At 38.0% G+C, this 22,553-nt stretch overlaps 1 protein-coding gene across 5 annotated transcripts in view; it reads left to right on the forward strand.

The window, feature by feature from the left end:
* The first annotated feature begins 18,006 nt into the window (after positions 1-18,006).
* The window catches only part of LOC104594146 (uncharacterized), a 29,658-nt gene continuing 25,111 nt past the window's right edge, over positions 18,007-22,553 (forward strand). For 4 of the 5 annotated variants that reach the window (XM_088901768.1, XM_010254316.3, XM_088901773.1 and 1 more), the window contains exons 1-3: positions 18,007-18,153; positions 18,311-18,924; positions 21,802-22,183. In XM_088901768.1, coding sequence (XP_088757894.1) covers positions 18,445-18,924; positions 21,802-22,183 — 862 coding nt within the window. In that variant the 5' untranslated portion in view covers positions 18,007-18,153; positions 18,311-18,444. Of the gene's footprint in view, positions 18,154-18,180; positions 18,925-21,801; positions 22,184-22,553 lie in introns of those variants that run through there. The other variant, XM_019197199.2, reaches the window with a different exon arrangement.

Here is a 22,553-nt window from a genome sequence, read left to right on the forward strand (position 1 = left end):
AATATCTTCAATCATTCTCCAATTTAAACTCCTCTTCATTACCCTAAAAAAAATTAAACTCCTCTACTTGTTTTCTTGTTTGATCTATGAATTAAATAACAATGTTCCTTCCATCCAAAAGCATTCCTTATAGATTGGCCCAAAATGACTATGTCAAAACAAAAATATAGTCTTCCCAAACCTATTTAAAAGTAATGAGTCAAACCACTATCTCAGTGTCTCGCCCAAAATTATTACCATTGGATAAGTGGTTGTTGAAGCGTAGCTTTAGGTGTCGAATCCATAGAAAAGCTTATCAAACCAACAAAATGAGTTATCACTAAGAGTGAATAACCTAGAAATTTGATTTTCTAAAAATAAAAATAAGAACAAAAATATTTGAATAAAAGTAACGATGATTAAAGGATGAAAAGTAGTTTGTGATGAACAAAGCTTCGAGATTCACTTGATCGATTTGCTTAACTGATATCGACTTTGATTCCTATTTATTACTCAATTCCAAGTTTCACATCCCAAACAAACAATCGGAAAATATAACTTTGAAACCAACGACAAGAACAAAAGTATTTGTTCTAAGAGAATTAATTTTCAATGAAGAACAGAATGATCTATTCTTACAAACTACCAAAAAATGACAACATATCAGATTGACAGTATTGTAGTCACTGATCAACTCATAAAATAAATCTACCCAATCAATTATTTTCTAATAAATTGCACATAAAAAGAGCATGACTAATCTTATATGGAAATTGAAGAATATAACTTCAAGGTTTATCAAAATAATAAAAACAAAAATCTCTCAAAAACAAAATTAAACATTGAAATCTCTCAAGGAATCAGAGTAAAATAACAAGCAAAACTCATCGATCAAGATCCTCCCTAGTTTTGTTGAAGCTTTATCCATGCTTGGACATCATTCTCCCCTCTTCTCCTCTGTGAAAGACTGAAAAAATAATGCTAAATAACCTCTGAAAATTGTCCCCCTTTTAGGTTAGATTTTTCCTTTTTGTTGTGCTGGCATGCTCCTCAATCTACTCAGCCCGGATCCGTGTCTTAACCCCCAATTTTTTGCCAAGATAGAGATCGATTTAGAGAAAGCCATCAACAGGTGAATTATAGTTCTATCTCTTAACTGTCCATAACATCAAGAATCATCGAATTTCGACATTTGTAAAAAAAGATATGCCCAAAATACTGGACTCTGTTCAGAGTAAAACGAGAAACGAATCAGCACTCATACTTGGGCCATAGAACTTGGGTTTGGGTTTCTTGGACCTATGTTTGGGCTTTCCTTCATTCAATTATTAATTATTTCAACATAAAAATTGCACAAATAATAAAATTGACATTTATAAATATTATTATGGAAAAATATTACTTTTAAACTCTTTATTTTACAAATGTCAATTGTTGAGTACACTTTAGATATACATTTTCATGCTTACGTCACTCAGTTGCAAGTTATAAGGTTGTATAATCATCTTTCTCTTCATATAAACAATTATACACCTAAAACAAATTAACAAAAAAAGCAATTTTAGACAAAATAAAAAATAAAAAACTAACTACTTTGTTGAGTGAACTTTTATTTTGGGATTCTAAATTGTATCCAAAGAAAACGAAATAACATTGAAATGCTATAACATACTACACCCTATTTAGGTTCAAATTTGGAGGATTTTTATAAATATGATCACATTTCTATTAAAACGGAGAGATACACCCATTCAGTTTATCAATTAAGTTTATCCTTGAAAAAGAAATTTCAAACTTATCAAGATAATTCGATTCTATTTAATATCATGAAAACAACCGAGAGTAATGTGAGAGTTGTTCAACCATATTGATTTATGATAAAAATTTAACCAACATCATGACTACCAGTCCATGTATTCATTTTTTAGGACACTTGTCTCTCTTTTATATAAGAGTAAATTAGAAACCTGTGAATTTGCTAGATTGGCTATCAACCCATACAAAATTGTTTTATTAATAGGGGTAGATTTATAAATAAAAATAAGGTGTTCCATCAATTAAATAATGGGGTATATGTTAGTTTGGTTGTTTTGTATTATTAATGGGGGTAAAATTGGAAATAAAATCAGGATATTTAACAAAGAGCCATTGACAATTCTCATTTTTAATAATGGGTAATATATTTTTTATTTAAAACTACAAAGACTCAACAACAATTTACTCCAAAACCACATCATTCATCTTCTTCCTTAGACCATTGAAGCATAATTAGCAACCACCAGTCCAATCCCCTTCCACTTTCATTCTAAAATGAATTCAGTTTCATCTAAAGGCTCTCTCTCTCTCCCTCTCTTTCTTCACAATTTCTTACTAGCATTTCATTGAAATATTTTGAGAAATAGAGCACTTGAATATGGGTTCAAATGATGATTGAATAGTTGGGTTTGTAACATGGTTTTCAAACTGTCGTTGACTCGAACAGTTAGATCGTTCGACCTGAGAACTGTCCAGGTAACCGGTTTTGTTTTACCCCAAATCCAATCCTTGGCCAAAAACCGTTGAATCAGTCAACAGTTCATTAACCCGAGTAGTCGAACTGTTGACCCGTCGACCCATTCAACAGTTTTGGCCATTTTTATTTTTAATTATTTTTTTTATAATTTTTTTGTTAGAACAAGTTGTCCATTCAAACTGGATGGTCAAACCATCAACCCGAAAACCAGTGGCTATAACGGTTCCATTTCTGGGTCATTTTTTAAAACCATAGTTTGTTATAATCCCAATTTGATGATATGTTGATGTAAAGACTTCCCTTTTGGCCGTGTTTGGAAATGATGCAAATAAGTGTGGATGCAAATATGTAGAGTGTAAAAAGGTTTTTATAAATTGCAAAGTTGGGTTAGTTTTGTACAGACAAATTTACCTTCTTACCAAACAGACTTTTAGCTATTGTGGATGCAAACACGAATTCCAATAAAGCATATGCATTTTTTATCAAAAACTCACTTGAATGCAAATTTACTTCTTTTTTATTGATGTACTTTTACATCTCATTATGAATGTAAATAAATAAATATGCATTGGAAAATGTGTTTTTCGTCAGTTGTCAGTGCATAAATGCAATGTTGTCAAACACAAATCATTCGTCATTCGTGCATAAATGCAATGTGTTTTTCGTCATTCGTCATTTGTCATTTAACCCTTAAGCCTTTGGAATAGATTTTTAGGGGTGAGAAAAAAAATTGAAAAATCAAATTGACCGAAAAACCAATCGAAACCGAACCAAAAAATCGGTTAACCAAAATAGTCGGTTCGATTTCGGTTAACCAATTAAAAAATCGGCAGTTAACCGAACTGACTGGTATACATGTATTTCTATATATTTTATATATTATAAATTAATAAATATGCATTATATATAAATATATATTTATAATATATTATGTATTTATTTATTATTTAAAATATAGTATTATATATTTATATTTTTTTATTATATATTTATAATATATATTATAAAAAACAAAAAACTGAACCAACGATTAACCGAACCAGTTAATCGACTAGTTTCGGTTTAGTTCTGGTTACCAGTTTTCTAAAAACCGGTACTACCGGTTTGGTTATCCGAACCGTGATCACCCCTATAGATTGCTGGTATATATCGTCAACATAATTTGATAGATTGGATTTATTTTTTTGCAAGGTGTCAACCAGTTGGTAAGGTCTCTTGCTGATGGTAGTAGAGACTTGGCATTGAATCCCACCTGCACCTGGGTGGGGGTTATGAGTTGGGGGATGGGCTACCGGTTGTGTAACCCTTCAGAAGATATTAAAAAAGAAAGATTGGATTCTTTCTTCAAGTGCTTATTGCTTGGGCGCCAGGTAATTTTTGGAATTCATATGCTACCCCTGTTTAAAAAAAAAAAACACTGTTTTTTCACCAAACACCAATAAGTGTTCATGCATAGGCACTTATTTATCAATAAACACACCCACAAAATTGCTTATAAACTTGCATCATTGCATCTATTGCCAACAAATTTGATAGAAAGCACCACACAGTATTTGAATAAGTTAAAACTAGCGTAGGGGCCCCTACGAATCTAGATTGGAATTGTAACATTGCTATTTGCTACATTAAAAAAAATAATGGTTTCTTAACAAGAAACTTGTAATTATAAGTACTAAAGTCTTGAAACTCATCATGTGCTCGTTTTTTTTTAAATATTACTTTATCAAAGCATCTCTATATAAAAGAACATGATAATACAGTGATAGTTCTGAGTTTTACTTCATAGTTGTCCTTTGTTTCACATCGACAACTCCTAGTTGACCCAGACGGTAGGACTGTTTGGCCCAGGAACTGTCTAGGCAACCGGTTCCGTTTTACCCCAAACCCAGTCCCTGGTAAAAAGTCGTTGAATCAATCAATGACCCTTTGACCCGGGCGGTCAAACAGTCGACCCGTTTAACGGTTTTTTGTCATTTTATTTTTAATTATTTTTTTATTTTTGTTGTTAGAACGGGCCATCCGTTCAAAGCATATGGTCAAACTGTCGACCTGGAAACCGGTGGCCAAAACGGTTCTGTTTTCGAATCATTTTGTCTAGATGTCAATAATTATACGAAATAACTTTGTAGTCATAGTCATGGGAAGGGTGGACATTGCAAGGGATTCCAAAACCATGAAAGATAAATCCAAAGTGACCTTAAATACAGAAAAAATTGCGATACATCCACCAAACTGGAAAAACCAAGGAAAAAAAATTAGAAAATCAAGTCCAAAGTTTTGCTTTGAGATGGAGCTAAACATACATGCAATCAAAAAAAGAGACAGTAAATCGTCTTGTTGATGAGGAGCCCTGGATCCTTCACGTAGATGGCTCCTCAAACCAGCAGGGCAGCGGAGTCGGAATCGTTTTGTACGGCCCAAGCGGCACGAAACTGGAGTACGCACTACGCTTTGAGTTCACAGCATCAAACAATAAAGTGGAGTACGAGGCGTTAATAGCGGGCTAGCTCTAGCCAAAGAAGTGAAAGCCAAGCATATTGTCATCTGCAGTGATTCCCAGCTCATGGTCAATCAACTCACAGGCGAATATGAAGCTCGCGAACCAACTATGATTGCCTACTTAGCCAAAGTAAGAGAGACTTTGCTCAACTTCTAGTCACACTTCATCAAGCAAATCCCAAGATCGGAGAACGTTGAGGCCGACGCTCTGTCCCGGTTAGCCAGCACCAGTGATAATACCATGAGAACCGTGTACATAGAGAACCTGCCTTGGCCTAGCATTCTCGGGGGGGCAGAGAAGGTCGCTCCTGTCGTTCAAGCAGAGTCAAGCTGTATTGATCCGCTCGCGAGCTTCCTGCTACACGGGACCCTCCATGCAGACCGCAATGCCGCTAGAAGGGTAGAGCGTCAGGCGACCAAATACGTCATGATAGACGAACGGCTGTACCGAAGATCTTACACGCTCCCCTACCTGCGCTGCTTGCAACCTTTCGAAGCCGAGCTCGTGCTCTGCGACACTCATGAGGGCCTGTGTAGCAGACACTTGGGGGGTAGGGCCCTCGCCCAAAAAGCGCTACGACAGGGGTACTATTGGCCAACAATGAAAGCAGATGCGGTCGAGCTCGTCAAAAAGTGTGACAAGTGCCAGAAGCATGCCAATATCCACCATCAGCCCGCTGTCGACCTCAAGTATCTCACCAGTCCGTGGCCTTTCGCACAAAGGGGGATCGATATACTTGGATCGTTTTCACCAACGACAGGCCAGAGGAGGTTCTTAGTAGTAGCAGTTGATTATTTCACCAAGTGGGTAGAAGTAGAACCTCTTGTAACAATCATAACTCGGAATGTACATAACTTCTTTTGGAAAAATATAGTGTGTTGCTTCGGGTTACCTCGGGTACTGATTTCTGATAACGGTAAACAGTTCGAGGACATTCAATTCTAGAACTGGTGCCAAGACATGGGAATTCGACAGAACTTTACCTCAGCCGCACACACTCAAGCAAATGGTCAAGCGAAGGTCACAAACAGAGCTATCCTCCGTGGACTGAAGGCATAGCTAGACCGAGCTAATGGGCTATGGGCAGACGAGCTACCCAGTGTTCTATGGGCTTATCGGACCACCGTGAAGACCGCCACAAGCAAAACCCCCTTCAACCTCACCTATGGCACTGAAACAGTCATCCCAGCCGAGGTCGAGGTTCCCTCGCTACGACTAGAAGCGTATGATGACAAGGTGAATGAAGATGAGCTGCGTACCAACCTCGACCTACTTCACGAAGTACGAGACCTCGCATATATTAGGACCGCGACCTACCAGCAAAAAGTGGCTCGGTACTATAACGCAAGAGTCAAGAAGCGGAACCTCGGCGTCGGCAACCTGGTCCTTCACAAAGTTATGGTGCCTGAGCCCGATGTTGGTAAGCTCGGGCCAAATTGGGAAAGACCCTACCGAGTAAGCGAGTGCTCGGGGAAGGAACATACGAGCTCGAAACCCTAGAAGGGAAACAAGTACCTCGGGCATGGAATATTGTCAACTTAAGGCAATATTACCTATAACTACTGAGTACACCACGAGTCACTCTTAGAGCCTAAGGGCCAAAATGCCGAGCTAACGCAGACCTCGGCGCGATAAGATCCAGTCGCCTCTATGGCATGGGCGAACTACTGAGTAGACTATGAGTCACTCCCTCAGCCCAAGGGTAAAAGGTCGAGCTAACTAAGACCTCGACACAATGAAAGACCTAACCGTTTCATCGGCAATGGCTAAGTATTAATACCAAAGGCATAGGCAGCTTGGGCAAGAGCCCTATGAAACGTAGATCGCCTCAGTATACTATTTGAACTCGATAAGGAACAAATCGGGGTAACAACTACCGAAAGATCCTACTCCATTCATGTAGCTCTAACAGCTCGAGTGATAAAATCGCTTCGGTAGAAAGTAAAAAGCACACAATACTTTGCATAAAAAGATAACATTTCATTACTAATTTCTATAAACAAAAAACCGGGCTTAACAACCCGGGAAAAGATTCAACAGATAACAAATAAAAAGTGAGGCCCAACCGCCCAAGAGAGTTCATAAACAAAAGAGATATTTAAATCCGAGTTCTAACACACGGGAACCACTAGAATCCATTCAGAAAAAGAAAACAGAAGAGCTGCAACCGGCCTCAGGGATCCACTGCCTCCACATCCTCATCATCCTCCGGAGAGTCAGGCTCCTCCTCCTCCGCTAAGTCCGCTGTCTCTGGATCCATACCCTTCATTGTTATGCCGTCGAGGCTGAGCTCGGAGAACTTCTTTCAGACCAGCCAGCGGCAAAGTTTAAATCTAGAACGGTAAAAGCTCGAGCCGTACTTTACCTAGAGGTCGTTGTACTCCTGGGAGTCCTTGAAGTCCCACACCGCCTTAGCTCGCTCAGCCTTCACCATGGTGTCGAAGTTTCGAGTCTGATCCTGAAGCGTGGACTCCAAGTCCCAGACCTGCTGGCGAAGAAGCTCCCTCTCCGCTGCCACCCTCGACGACTCCTCCCAATAGCGAGCGCTCTCCTCGGAAAGCCGAGCGATCTGTGCCTTCTGGTCCCGGATGAGCAGTTCCTGGGCCTCACTCCCCTTTCGAGCCTGAAGGACTTCACCCCGGGCCCAGTCGAGCTCACCCTGGAGCTTCTGCACGGTTGACCTCTGAGCGAGAGCATCGCCGGAGTGAATGTTGGTCTGGAGGGCCATGGCGTGGATGGCGGAGTTCACTTGCCAACAAAAGGTCGAGGTCAGAAAAGAAAAAAGAAGAAGAAGAAGGGAAAAGAAGAAAAAAGTAGTCACTTACCACCATACAGTGGGCGGAGGCTAGCCTGGCGAGCTGCTTGGGGTCCATCCCTCCCCAGCTGGCAACCTCCTCATGGGAGACTGCCTTCCGACTCCTTCGCAAAGCCACGGTGAAGTCGGTGACACTCTCCTAGTTCCCGGCAGGAAACCGTAGGAAAGCGAAGGGGTGGGATTGCTCAAGCGGAGGTAACTGCCCCTACGCCGGGAGCTCGGGCTCTTCTATGCCACTTTCCGTGGCTACCCCCTCGAACGGGACCGGTGGGACCTCATGCGGTGGAGAAACGAAGGCTGGATCAGCGGTCTCGAACTTAACGCTCCCGGAATGGAGGCTCGGTCAGGGCGCGGCCTCTTTGCCCTGCGCTTCTGGTTGCTGGACAGAAGGCGGCATGCGTCTACACCAGACATGATGGTTGCCAAAAAATCACAAGGCATTAGTCCAGTAAAAAAAATTTCTACAAGGCAAGTTGGCGTAAAGGAAATGAGGCCTGGGGCCCTCCTATTTATAGCCGCTATGCCCACAAAACCAACGGCCCAGATTAAGGCAAATTTGACGGTTCGCAGTCAAGATGATCGCACGTCTCCTGAAACTGAAATGTGACTGGTTGCACGTCTTCCATGATTAAGGTAATGCCGGCTGCGCGACTTCCGGAGATGAGAGTCGTTTTGGCGCGCTTTTTGGCATTCGAAAAGTCCTGACATCCGCGTGTGTATTTAATGCAATTGGTCAATCAAGTTTGAATTTCAGGTCAAATCCACCCGTCACACTCCATGAACTCCTCGCGTTAAGAAGGTGACACGTGGACATGACTCAGCATAAGCAACAGCTCAGCATAAAAGCCTGGCTGCGACTAAGTAGCGAGCTCGCAGGACAGCTCGCTACATTATAGCTCGCCACAGGATGAGCTCGCGACAGCACGAGCTCGAGGACCCCCGATGTACTAAAAGAGAATACTCCAAGACAAGTTTATCCCAGCTCGCTCCAATACGTAGGCAGGAGAATTGCCCCAAAGGCAATTCTCAAGCGGAATCACCTCGAAGTACCTCTAGGAGCTCGCCACAAGGCAGCTCGCTACGGGATAGCTCGCTACAAGGCAGCTCGCTACTAAGCGACGCGACATTTTCAGGAAGCTTCTATCTGGCAAGACCGTACCCGTCAGACTGCATCACGTCTCCTGACTGACGGAGCAATCCCTGCCAGTCCGGCAGACTGCACCCACGTCTCTCAACAGGTGGTGGTTACGCCCGATTTGACAAGAACGCCCATATTTAAGGGCCCCATAATCGAAGGAGAAAAGGTATCTTGAGTTAATCTCGAACTTTCATTGATCTAGCACTACCTGCACTCTTAGCTCTTTTTGCAATCCTTATCGTTTTCTCGGGTGTTCTAACTTAAGTATCAGAGTATTCCCACCGGGAATCCTTCACCGTCTTCTTCTCAGGTACCATCCATCGCCAGCTAGGAGCCAGTCGACTGCCAGTTAGGAGTGCCCGAATTGCGCTGCATTCGTTCCGTTTTTTGGTCGTGTTTTAAAACCATGTAAAAAACCCTAAAAAGTAGAAAAAAAAGAAGAAGAAGAATAGAAAGATGGGGGCAATACAAAAGCTTTGACAAAACGAAGATGGAAAGAGAGAGAGAGAGAGAGAGAGAGAGAGAGAGAGAGAAGGAGAGGGATTATTGTGTGAAACTTGAGTTGCACGAGTGGATAGGGTAATGTGTGCAATCTGACTTCTTGGATTTTGCATGCGCATTTTATGGTTCACTCAATCACTCGTGGGGATTCCATTTACTAGACGCTCAAGGCATCCATTTACTGGAGTGAACACCATTGGATGGACGGACTACTAAGTAATGTCAAACCAGAGAGACAGAGTATGCTAAGCCTGTTAGGAAGAGACGAAGGAGATAAGAGGGAGGAGGCAGCGGAGAGGCATAATAACAAATAAATATTTTAGGGAGGTGGGGGAGGTAAAAGTAGAAACTTGAGGCACACACTCGAATGAGATAACACGTATGATACTACTTAATGGACCTCACACACTCAATTTTTTGCTTGCACGTGTAGATACCATTTAATGAACGCGAAGCATCATTTTGTATTAATATATATAAGATGCCAAATTTACTCATCATGTGAAAAAAATGGCATTTAGAACCATGGTGCTGAATTTCCAATTTTCCATTTGACTCCATGTAAAATAGACTCAGTTTGGAAAAAGTACAAATATAAATAAGTACAATGCAAATACATACAAAATAATACAAAATACAAGATTTTACACACTACATATTTATATTTGTACTCCTTCCAAACCAAGCCATAGGAAATTTGATTTTAATGTACAACTACAAAATATGTAAATGATTGGACGGGTTTAACTTAGACAATTTAATTTTTACTACAATTACAAAATATGTAGTTGATTGGGTAGGTTCAGCATGATAAGGTCACATGGCATTATACATTATGATGGTGTTTGATAATATGGGTGTTTCAAATCTCAACATTTGTACTTGAATTTCAACACTAGAAATTAGAAAGTAAAGTTTTTTTATTCTAAGGTCCAGGAAAAACAACAACTACCTAGAATAACACATATGCCAACTACAATAACACAAGAAATATCCTCCCAAAGAATTAAGTACATTTCTAGCGAGGGGATTCAAAAAATATAAAACGTCTATCCTCATTAAAAACAAGGCCAAAGTATCAAAAACACTAAGTGTATAGAAAAGGCAATTTTAAGATACATATTGGAATACACCTTGTATTTGCATGCGTATTGGAGAAAAATTAAGATATGCATAAATAGATATAGAAACATTATAAGTACTTCAATAAAATCACAAAAACACATCAGTAACACTAAATATAAGGCCTAAATGAGGTGTACATACATTAAATTAATATCTTTTAATGGTTTTATAAAGAAATGCATCATAGTCGATTATAACTTCATTAAAAAACCATATGCTTAACTATAATTTATAAACTATAATTATTAAGTTTTAAAGGATGAGAAAACCCAACAATCCTATCCAACCATAAAACATGCATCAACATGACTTAAGTGAAAATATAATTAATAATTATTACTTATTTAAAGAATTACGATTTATTTTTTTATTTTCAAAAACTATAAAAATCAACAATAAATAAACATTTGTATAAAATATTCAAACAAATAATTATTGAAGAAGAAATTTCAATTGCTCTATGGATATGATAGATCATTTATAAATCTACAATATATTCAATCATTTTGATTATATCATAAAATATAATTAATTATTATTTATTTTTAATTCAAAAAATATAAAAAATCAAAATAAATATTGAAGAAGAAATTTTAATTGCTCTATGGATATGATAGATAATCCATATATCTAAAACATATTAAGTCTTTATAAATAAGTAAAAAAGTACGTTCTCAATTTTTTTTGGCACTATATATTTTTCTCAAATCTTCTTCATAAAAGTTCCATAGATCTACTAAACATTTTCAAGCATTCAAGTAAAAAATCACAAGATATTATGAATAACTGAAAACACCTACCTATTTTTGCAATATTTTTCAAAACTTGAAAAAGCTTCAAAAGCATTGATGATTTACACTCGCTTCTTGCATTTTTTTGCATATCTAGCATTATATGAATGAGGTTTGGAGTTTTAGAGTCATTTGAGGGTGAAAGAAGACTTATTTTAGGAAAAAAAAGCTTCTTTTCCCTTTTTTTTTGTTTTTTGTCTATATCTTTTTCATAGCATATCGACTAATATGTCTGATACGCCCCCCCGAAATGGTCTGATACGACAGAAAAAATACCATACTACCAATACGCCCCAAATTAGACATTAAAAGATATGATACAATACGCCCCAAATTAGACATATCGTGTTGAAATTTGAAACCTTGGTTAAAAGCCATATTAAGTAGAGCATTGGCACTATGGTTGGCTTTGTGATAATAGTGTTTGGGACAAACTAATCCATTAGATTATAGAAGTTGAAGATAAGAGAGAAACAAATTTCCAACTTGCCACTTAATGCATTTATGGTGACGAAGAGTCATAGCAATTGACAGATGGTTTGATTCAATAATGATCCTATCAAATCCTCAAGCTTGAGACTGTTTAAGACATTCATGAATGGAACCAGACTTTTGCCAAGGTCATTAGTTGTTCATCCGATAGATATAAAGTATTCACCCCTCCATCACCCTAAATGATCTCGAAATATTCCTACTGTTGTAATTGAATATATAGAGTGAGATAATTTATGGTTTTGTCTAACCAAGCAATAAATCAAGTCAATATTAATACTTTTATGTTGAAAAATGTATTCATCTCTAGCCTTCCATATAGCGCATAAGGTAAAACATAACAACGAGGCCTAACCATAGTCTGTGGTGGTTAGTAAGCTAAAAAACCAATTAGCAAATTGTTGCCAATGGGGCCTAGCAAGTGAGCTATTGTTTCATAAACGTGGTTAGTAAGCTAAAAAATCAATTAGCCAATGGGAAAAAGCACTATATAAGTGTTATTTAATTTCGGTGGCATATTCCCTTACTTCAAGAATTTCCATAATAGCTTAGGTCACTATGGGGCCAAGCAAATTCCACTACCGTACAAAATATTCGGTTTTAAGCCCACCAAGGCCTGGAGTTTTGTTTTTAGAGGGTCTTCTTTTTTCAGATTTTGAGAGGGGGGAAAGTTGGTCAATGGGATTTTGGTTCCCATTGACCAAGAAACCCATGTTCTTTTTTTCAGATTTATGTGGGGTGGGGGAAAGTTGCTAACACTTGAATGGGACAAAAATGCCCTTTATAATAATGGATTTTTATGGCTAAAATGGTCATTTGTCTTATTTATATGAGAAATAAAAGAACATGGGTAAATGCACTTACCCGGGTAAGTGTTTGCCAGGAAAATCTTACCCAAGTAACTGCATTTACCCGGGTAAGTAACTTACCAAAAAGCGAACGGGGCCTTGGGGAATTTTCAAAGATCTGTTTATTTTCTTCTAGGGTGGCTGGACTAAATAAATACATGAGAGTAGTTTGCTAGCATGGGTTTGATATAGACCTTAGGCCTATAGTCCCGTTAGTGAGGTCCAAGATCCATGTAGACAACTAAAGTGAAAATGCATCTTATCGAGGGAGAACCATTTCGGCATTTTCACAGATACTCCTATGTACATATCCCAATTTAAAAGGTGGTACAAACACATGGAAAATATATGATATTCGAAAAACAACTGGCCAAAATACCATAATCATAAACGTGGTAGCAAACATAGTGTTATTTATCAAAATTCATGGATGGATTTTGATTGGTGAAAACTCTTTCCATATCTTATCTTTTCCACATCATAGATTTTCTCTTTAATATGATAAGAGTCAATATTCTTATATGATAGTTACATGGACCCTAAACGAAAACACGACACTATAGTTCCAAACACCCCCTATGTTCATAGGGGTGTTGGGATACATAAATATATAATATTTGGGTGTTTTCTTACTTTTATTGCTTATAATGAATCAATGATACTTGTGTGTTTGAAACAACTATAAATTATAATTTAATATATTTTGTACCAAAACATCTTACTTTCATGATTGTTTATGTCATTTAAGTTCAAATGTTTGCAACTTGAACAACACTAGTTAGAAGAGAAGTTATAGAGGATGGGGCTTGCTGAAATGTTGCAAAGGGTAATAATATTGATATCTGAGATGACCTTTGGTTGCTCGTATGGGTTGCAACGAGCCGAGCTTTTCACAAGCTGCTCGAGCTCGGCTCGGCTTGGTTTCAACAGAGCTCAAGCTTGAACTTGAGCCCAATACAGTGGCTCGATTATTAAACGAGCTGAGCTCGGGCCTACTAGAGCACGGCTCACGAGCCAGTTTGTATATATATATATAATTATAGAAAGTAATATATATAAATAAAAAATATTATAATTCTCAATTTATTAAATATAAAATAAATATATATATATAATTTTTATTTTTATAAAATATTTTTTCTCAAAATCGAGCTCGAGCTTATGCATTTTTGACTCGAGCCGAGCTCGACCTTGTAGAACAGTCTCGAGCCGAGCTCGAGACTAGTACTATTCGGCTCGGCTCGGCTCGAATCCACCCCTAGTTGCTTGGACTCCCTCACTTCAAACCCATGGGGCCTAGGAATAATGTAAGGGAGTGTATGTGGGTGAGTAACTTGATAAATCAACAAACTCACTCATACTCACTCATGGGGCAGAAGGGAACTCCTTGATTTGTTTGATGAGCATACATCTCAAATCATCTAAGCTGAATTTGCTAAATTAAGTCTTTGCAAATTGAGATTTTTTTTTTTTTTTTTTTTTTTTTTTTGCAAAGGGCCTTGGCTTGGCATATTGAGAACAACTCACTCAATGTGGTTAATGCTACTAGAAAGAAGTCTTTTGATTGTTCCCCTAATATTTGGCCTCTACTTAATTAATGATATTTATAGCATCTTAGGCATTTCTTTTAACTTTAGGTGTATCCCTCAAGGTAAGTTGGGTTCTGCTCATCTAAGCTTGTTTCTTTAGAGCCTTGGTGGTCTCCTCTAAGTTAGCTTGGTCCTAGTTTGGAAGTTGATGAAGGAGATTTTCCTTTCCATCCCCACGTAATCTTAATGTAGTTTTAGTGTTTTAGCTTGGATGTTTGTATTTTGTAATTGTTTGTTTGGTTGTGTTTGTGTTATCTTGCTCTCTTGTTCTATGAAATCCTTTTCTTTCTAAGAAAAAAAAAGGAAACACAACAACACTAAACACCCATTTAAGACCAAAGATATGACATCAAAATGCAAAAAACTAAAGTTTTGCATTCACTTTCTAGTCATAAACATCTATTATATATTTTATAATTGCAGTACCTTGTAGCTCCTACTTATACATCCATTTCTGAAACTTTGATCAATCCTATAACCACTTGGAATAATGATTTCCTTTCTAGCAATCAGTACTTTTATATATAGAGGTTTGGATTTTAATTGGCTTATAACAACTACAACCAATCCCAACCCAATTATAATTGGGACACATGGTGATAGACCCACACCCTACATAATTAGGATCATTGATAGTCTTACACCTACCAAAGTTGTTTCTCCATGGCATTTCCATCATATAAGTGTCATGTTCCCATCGATCAAGATACCATGTTCTTTTTTATGTAGGGCCTATGAAAATTTATTTTGCCTCCCATCTCCTAGATGGATAAGTAATTTTCCCACCTGCTGAGGGGGGGGGGGGGATTGCCAACACTTGGGTAGGACAAACATGCCCCTTTTGCCCCTTTTAATAATGGCTTTTTATGGCTAAAATGATCATTTTTTATTTACTTGGAAAATAAAAGAACATGGATAAATGCACTTATCTGAGTAAGTATTTTCCAATAAACACTTACCCAAGTAAGTAACTTTTTGAAAAGTAAACGAGGCCTCAAGTCTAACTCCGTTAAATTAGTATTACAATGAGAGTGAAAATTACTAAAATGCTCATATTTAGATCCTTGTTTTTAACTATTCATCTCTCGGTACATTTGGATGCAATCTAATGGTGACATAAATGCAATGCCAATTCACATAATAACAAAGCAACTAAATTTTGCACCTAAGACTCCATTTGGAAGGAGTACAAATACAAATACGTAGAGTGCAAAACTTTATATTTTGTATTATTTTATATGTATTTGTAATGTACATATTTGTATTTGTACTCTTTTCAAACTGAGCCTAAATAAAAGCATCTAGAAACAAGTGAGAACATTTGATTTTCTTGTGAATAGGGATAAACATAAGTTGAGTTCTTCATGAGCTATTCGAGTTTGGCTCACAAAAAATTGAGCTTAGAGTTGAGCTTGAGCCTAATATATAGGCTCATTTTGCTAATTGAGTCAAGCTTAAGCCCAATGAAACTCGACTCATGAGGCTCATGAGCCTAATTAGGGGTGGCAAATTTTCACCCAACCCGCTGAACCCACCCAATCCGCCCATTTACTTAATGGGTTGGAAATGGGTTGATCACCCATTGGGTCAATTTAAATGGGTTGGGTTGTGGATAACCATTGGATTAGATGTGTAAATCGGGTCGGGTGTCAGGTCTGACACGATGGTCCATGACGTATTGGGCTGGGGTTCGAAGTCTACGGGTTGGCACAGCATGACCCGTGGGTTTGTAGTGGGCCACGCTCAGCCCGTCCGAGAACTAGCGGTTGGGGACCCCCCGGCTAGTTTTAGCTTTTTGGGAGTTTTTTACATAAATACCCCTTAATAACTATAAATAGCTATATAAGGGGGGTATTTATGTATTTTGGTTAGGGGGACAAAAATGACACAAATGCCCCCTAATAGTTATATAACTAGTTTAGGGGCATTTTGGGTAAAGTTATAAATAACTTTATAATGACCAAAATACCCCTCCTAACAACTAAAAAACAGTTAATTTTTAGGGTATTTTGTGCAATTGAATTATTTTCAATTCTTATAAATAGCCCTATCCTTCACTATTTTCATCACACCAATTCAACAATTCTCTTAATCTCCTCTCTCTCTCTCATACATTCTCTGCAATTTGAGTGAATGCTGATTTGCTAATTGTCTGATTCTCCAATTCTTAACTTTATTGAAATTTCAACAAAAAGAAGGCTTGCTCAACCAGCTAAAGTATCTTAAGTTAGCAATTTTGGAGGCTTGGACTCTTGGAGTTGAAAGGCTTTAACCGTTGAAATTAAGTTGGGATTCTAAACCGACAATTTAGGCAAGTCCAACTAAATTAATTTTTATTTTTTTAGAATTAAAAAAATGACTGGCTCCTCCCGAAACCAATTCCCCAACATGTTCACTATCGACGATATTCAGTCGCATCATGATAGTGTTAGCACCAACATCGGTGCTATTGATATTGATGGAACTTTCACCCCTGGTATTGATGCTAAGGGAAAGAAAAAGAGGGCCTCTAAGTTGAGTAGCCTAGTTTGGAAAATATTCAAAGTAGAGGATGTTGAGGGGGAAGGGAAAAGAACAATTTGCCAAAAATGTAAGAAAGACTTTAGCTATTGTAGCAAGGGTGGTACTCGTCATTTGAGCAAACATTTGCTCACACATGAAAAAAAAGAAGAATGAAGATAAACAACACAAACACAAATTAGGAGGGAGGGGGGCTGATTCGATCTCCTATTTATCTTGATTCACATGAAAGTCACTTTTCCTTACATGGGGCCTAATGGTATCCGTGTGTGTTGAAGTGGGAATGAATAGAAATAAACAATATAAGACAAGAGTTTGTGTTGGATTCAGCTTTTATCGTGATTTTTCTAGACAAAATCATTGACACCTGCCGCGAATTTAGTAGGAACTTATTTCCATTGATGCTTCGTAGCATTTTGATTGCATTATGTGTGTTTTCTTTAATAGAAATTTGCCTTTACAGATTAAAAAACTAGACCACCTATATAACTTACATTACTTGAAATCATTGTACATCACTCAAATTTTTATAAAAGGGGTTTTTATAGTTCAGTCCACCCCTAAGGTGGAGCTAAGATTTATAGTGGTGGACTGAATCATGCCCAAAGTGCCCATGGATTGATGTCAAATTCACAGGCATGATGCGGTTTATAGGGGGCTACTAGTAGACTAGGAGGGGGATGCAATTTCAGATTTTTGAGGTGGATTACAGTCCACTTATCCCTAGATAGATAAAAAGTAAGGTTCCATTTGGCTTGTAATTAGAATTGAAATTGGAATTGGAGTTGAAATTGGAATGATTTATTCTCATGGGAAGTAATTAAAATCAATTGGAATGAATTCTCATTTCCATGAGGGTGAGGGAATGGTCATTCCACCAAGAATGGAAATCGAATTTCAATTCTGCCCAACCAAACCCCACAAATGAATTCTAAAATTGTCTTCTAAAGTGAGAGGGGCATTTTATGATTTTAAGATTTTAGAGATGTTTGATAATGTAAATAGGTTTATTCTGTCATTTCCTTTGACAGAGGTGATAAAAAACATTATTTATCATGATATGAACGTACAGGGGTGTTTTTTACCAAAAAAAGAAAACAAAGGGCTGAGTTTCTAAAAATAATATTATATGGGGGCCGTGTCATAGGGCAATCTACTTCTCTAACTATAACTAATGCTTACCTCGGCGACTTGACTCTGTCGTCCCGTTTAAAACTCGGCTTTAAGCGCGAGTGAACGATTTATAGTCCAATCTCCCTCTCTTTCTCTCTCTCTCTGCTCACCACCTATCTCTTCACCACATCACTTACAAAGCTATCTCTCATCAAATACCCGCCAAAAAGGTATATAAACGGATATAGTTTTTCAAAATTTTGAAGACCTGTCCTTGTTTCCTCGTTTTCTCTCCTCTCCTTTTCCCTCCTCAGTCTTCCATACTCTCCTAGGGTTTCTACGCTTCCCCCGCTCTTACCAATGGCTTCTGATCTCTCTCCCTTGCAGGTTTGTCCGCCGATTTCCGCCTATCGGAGCTCGAATAGGACTCGGATTTTTGGGCTGATGAGAATTGCAGGCGGTGGAGTTGGTGGCTCGTATCGAACGTTTCGTACGGATGGGATTGTTCTTCGTGTGAATAGATGAATTTCTTGCAGCGAGTTAGGGGTTTGAAGGATTTGTTTGGGGGTATGGATCCGCCGAATGTCGACGCCAGTGTTCCGCTGGAAGTGAAACCGGACAGCACATCAGCTTTCGTTAGCGAAAAGAGGCTGCCCGAGAATGACGGAGGAAGTGTTTCCGATGCTCAGTTGCATAAGAAGGCGAGAGGGGCTTCTGGTGGGGATATGAAGAGGGTAGCCGAGATTGTTTTGGTTTTATCAGCTTTGGGGAAGATGCGAGGTGGGAGAAGTCCAACGGCTGTGGAGAAAGATCTGATGGCAGAGGCCAGGGAGAAATTGGCGGAGATGTGCGAAGCACCGGCTCCGAAGGATATTCTTCCGAGCAATGCTGTTAGGGTTGTTATTGAGGATCTCGGGCTTAATAGGTCCAGAGATCAAAGGTTAGGGTTTCGTCCTCCAAAGATGTCTATCGCGGAGAAGTTGTTGCTTACAAAGAGAAAGGTGGATTTTCAACTTCTGCTGTTTTACATATATCTAATTTGTTTCCAATATATCATAACGTTGTATCTTCAATTTCTATTTCTCATAGGCTGTAGTTAAAAATTACACTCTTGTGCCCGACTTCTTGTAGATTTTGCTTGGAGTGGGGCTCTTGTGTCTGATTCCTCATTCCCTAAGCAAGACTGAGTATAACTAGTCAGAATAATAGACGAAGTATAGGTAATAGGATGCTACTGGTTCACTTTGGAATAATGGAACATGCTTGAAAGACTTAATTTTGATGATTGATCCGTGGGACATTAATTGCAATATTTCACCAACTAATTAGGCTGGGACCTTGTTAATTTGATTGGAAGCTTACTTTAAATGGAAAAAGATCTTGCTTTTGTGGAGCATGCTCACTCTTTGACAAGCAAAGACCATTAGATGAATGGTCTTGAACAGAGTTTATTTGGATGTGTGTTCTGTGGTGACATCTTGTCACCTGTCAGATTGTATTTCACTTTTTTGATTAATGAATTTCATTTACTCCTCAAAAAGAAAAAGACCATTAGACATAGTTTTCTTCAATCCTGTGAGGATTTGGTGTATTGTATTATGTATTATACATTGATAACTGATCTAGGGAGGAGTAATGGTTTTCTTTGATAAGCCAAGGGGTGTAACGTTACTTTGTTGGAATGGTGTTTGTGGATACTTCAAAAGTGAGAAGTACCTTGGAAGTAACATTTCTGTTAAGAGAAGCTAGAGCTTTGATTACCATCTTGAATTGATCATTGTTGTGATTCCTCGGAGTTGCAATTGCTTGGCAGATTTCCTAGCAAGAATTGAGGTTTCAAAGGAATTCCTTTTGTGGGGGCCAACTAGGCAGGGGGAAAATTTTAAGGCAAAATGCTGTTCTTGTACCTTGCTGTCAAGCTTTTGAATAACAGGAAATGTCTTTTTTTATCAATAAAATCACTATTTACTGTTTATTATAAAAAGCCTTCAAAAGTGAGAAGTTCCTTGTCAGATAGGTATGTATATTTCTATCACTAGATCATTTTTCCTCTTGTTGCTATGTTGGCACAGTGTTAATGGATACTTCGAAAAGATGTTTCTCATCAGACGGTTATGTGCATTTTCTATTTTTGGGTAAATTTTCCAATATTGCTATGTTGGAGTGGTGTTTAAAATTTTCCTTTTCCTTATAAAATATGTTGGAATAGTTTTGGTGAATGTTTCAAAAATAAAACTTCCTCATCAGATAGTTATGTATATTTCTATTGATAGATGATTTTAATTTAAACATAATGGAGATGGATACAGTGGGTTGTGGAGCTACTGATTCATTATTGCTAGGTGGACAGCTTGAAAAATTATTTCTGCTTTTCTAAAATTTTGCCAGTTCTGCTGCTGACTTTATCCCCTTGTAGTAAATATAGATGTTTGACAAATTATTTCTGAAGACTTTAGTGGAGGTCCCATGGTGCTTGATGTTTGCTGATGACAGAGCATTAATTGATGAAATTAATGAAGGATTAATGCAAAATTAGGTTTATGGGCAACTATATTAGAAACAAGAGGTGTTAGCATAAGCAATACTAAAACAGAATATATGCAATGCGAATTTAATAATAATAGGAGCAAGGTTCAAAGTGTTGACACGATACGCCTCGTATTGTGCATATTGTATCGTAACAGCCGGGTGCTGATATGCCTTTTTCAAAGGCTATCCAAATAGTTTATTCTATATTGTAATCTATTCTTAAACCTATTCCTCAGACCTATTTTTGAAAAAAAAAATAAAATGCCGATATGCCTTTTTCAAAGGCTAATCCCCAAATGGTTTATTCTATATATTAATCTATGCTCAAACCTATCCCTCATACCTATTTTTGAAAAAAAGAAGAAGTGTGTGGTACAAAGTACCGATACACCCCTTCCACCGCATCAAGGTGTATTAATACTTTGAACCTTAGATAGGAGTGCAAACCAGGGTACAATAGGATTGGAGACCACAAGACTGCTCAATGTACCCTCCTTTGTTACCTTGGTTCAATAGTTCATAACTAAGGAGATATTGAGAAGGATGCCGCTCATAGAATTAGAGCAGAATGGGCAAAAGGAGGGATTTATTAGAGTCTTATGTGATAGGCAAATATTACTTTGGCTAAAAGGAAAATTCTTTGAAACGGTTGTAAGGGCATGTATGTTGCATGGAGCAAAGAGTTAGGCAATTAATAAATAGCATGTCCATTAAATGAGTGTGGCAGAAAAGTGAATGCTTAGATGGATGAGTGCAAAAAATTGAAAAGATAGGATCAGAAATGAAGTCATTTGAAGGAACCTAGGAGTAGCTCTGCTAGGTTGTAAAGTGAGAAAAAGTAGACTATGATGGTTTTGTCACATGCATAGAAGACCTTCTATGACACCTGTAAGGAGTGATCTGTTGCAAGTAGAAGGATAGGGGCATACCAAAAAGAACATGGGTTGGAGTAGTAAGAAATGATTTAAGTGTCCACGATAAACAATGGGTATGTCACTGAATAAAATGGAATTGTGAAAAAGGATTCAAGACTTAGATGATGACAATGATGATATTTATGTTTATTTAACCATTTTAACCTTTGCTTTTTGGTTGTCTTTGTATAAATTTATACTTGGAGGACATTGTATTATTTACTGGAGTTTCTTTTTTGCCCCAGAAAAGATTTTAGTTTTTAAGTCAGAACTCAGAATTATTTCTTGAATCATCAAGGTAGGGCTTTACTTTTAAAAACTGTGCACGAAAAATGCTTTTTCTGTGGTTTTATAGTCTTCAATTGGTAGTTGGTTGCATCATGTCTTATCAGGTCATATCTTCACCTGATAATCTCCCTTGATTTTGCTCTGCAGATGGAAGAATCCAAGGAGTTTGCTGCTCAATCTGCACCATATTCTTCCCCATTGTTGCAAGTGGGCTTTGGTGCAACAACTGAAGGACGCAGTTCATTGTTACAGGCTGGTCATAGGTTTCCACCAGAAAAACCCACCCATGCACCAGTGACTGCTGGAGGTTTTCAACCTGCTTCAACTGCAGTTCATGTTTCTCCTCTATCTTCTACTCTCTCGTTGAATCAGTTGCCCGTCAATAAAATGCCATCAACTACAGTGTCCAGGGGATTGTCTACAAACCCATTAGAGAAGGACTCCTCTTTACCATTGCCTCGAGTGGAAGTGTCACATTTCAGATTAGATGGAAGATCAAATGGGTCAGCTTACACATCCCAAGTTCAAGGTGCTGCCTGTTACCCTTTATTCCTTAATTGCTTTTCAAATTTCAAGTACAATATCATATGGTGAAACCGTGAAAGGATAACTGCTGTTGTGTACATACAGTCAGTATACATCTCTCTCTCTCTCTGAGGGTGCTCATGCTAGGGCTTTCTTAGAATAATTTTTTCTGATCACATTATTGGATCAAGGATTGTCACTATGGATGTTTACACTAGTAGACATTTCCAGTTATTATTGGTGTCAACAGATAAATAATGTTGACCCACGAGACCTTGCAAGTAGGAATGTGCTGAGTGGGTTCCTGTGGTCCATCTAATCATGTGACTTGGTCAGGGAACTCCAGTTTGGATGTTTATACAAGAGGATATAAC

This window comes from Nelumbo nucifera, chromosome 1 (assembly GCF_055504915.1).
Source record: "Nelumbo nucifera cultivar China Antique chromosome 1, China Antique-T2T, whole genome shotgun sequence".
Classification (NCBI taxonomy): Eukaryota; Viridiplantae; Streptophyta; class Magnoliopsida; order Proteales; family Nelumbonaceae; genus Nelumbo; species Nelumbo nucifera.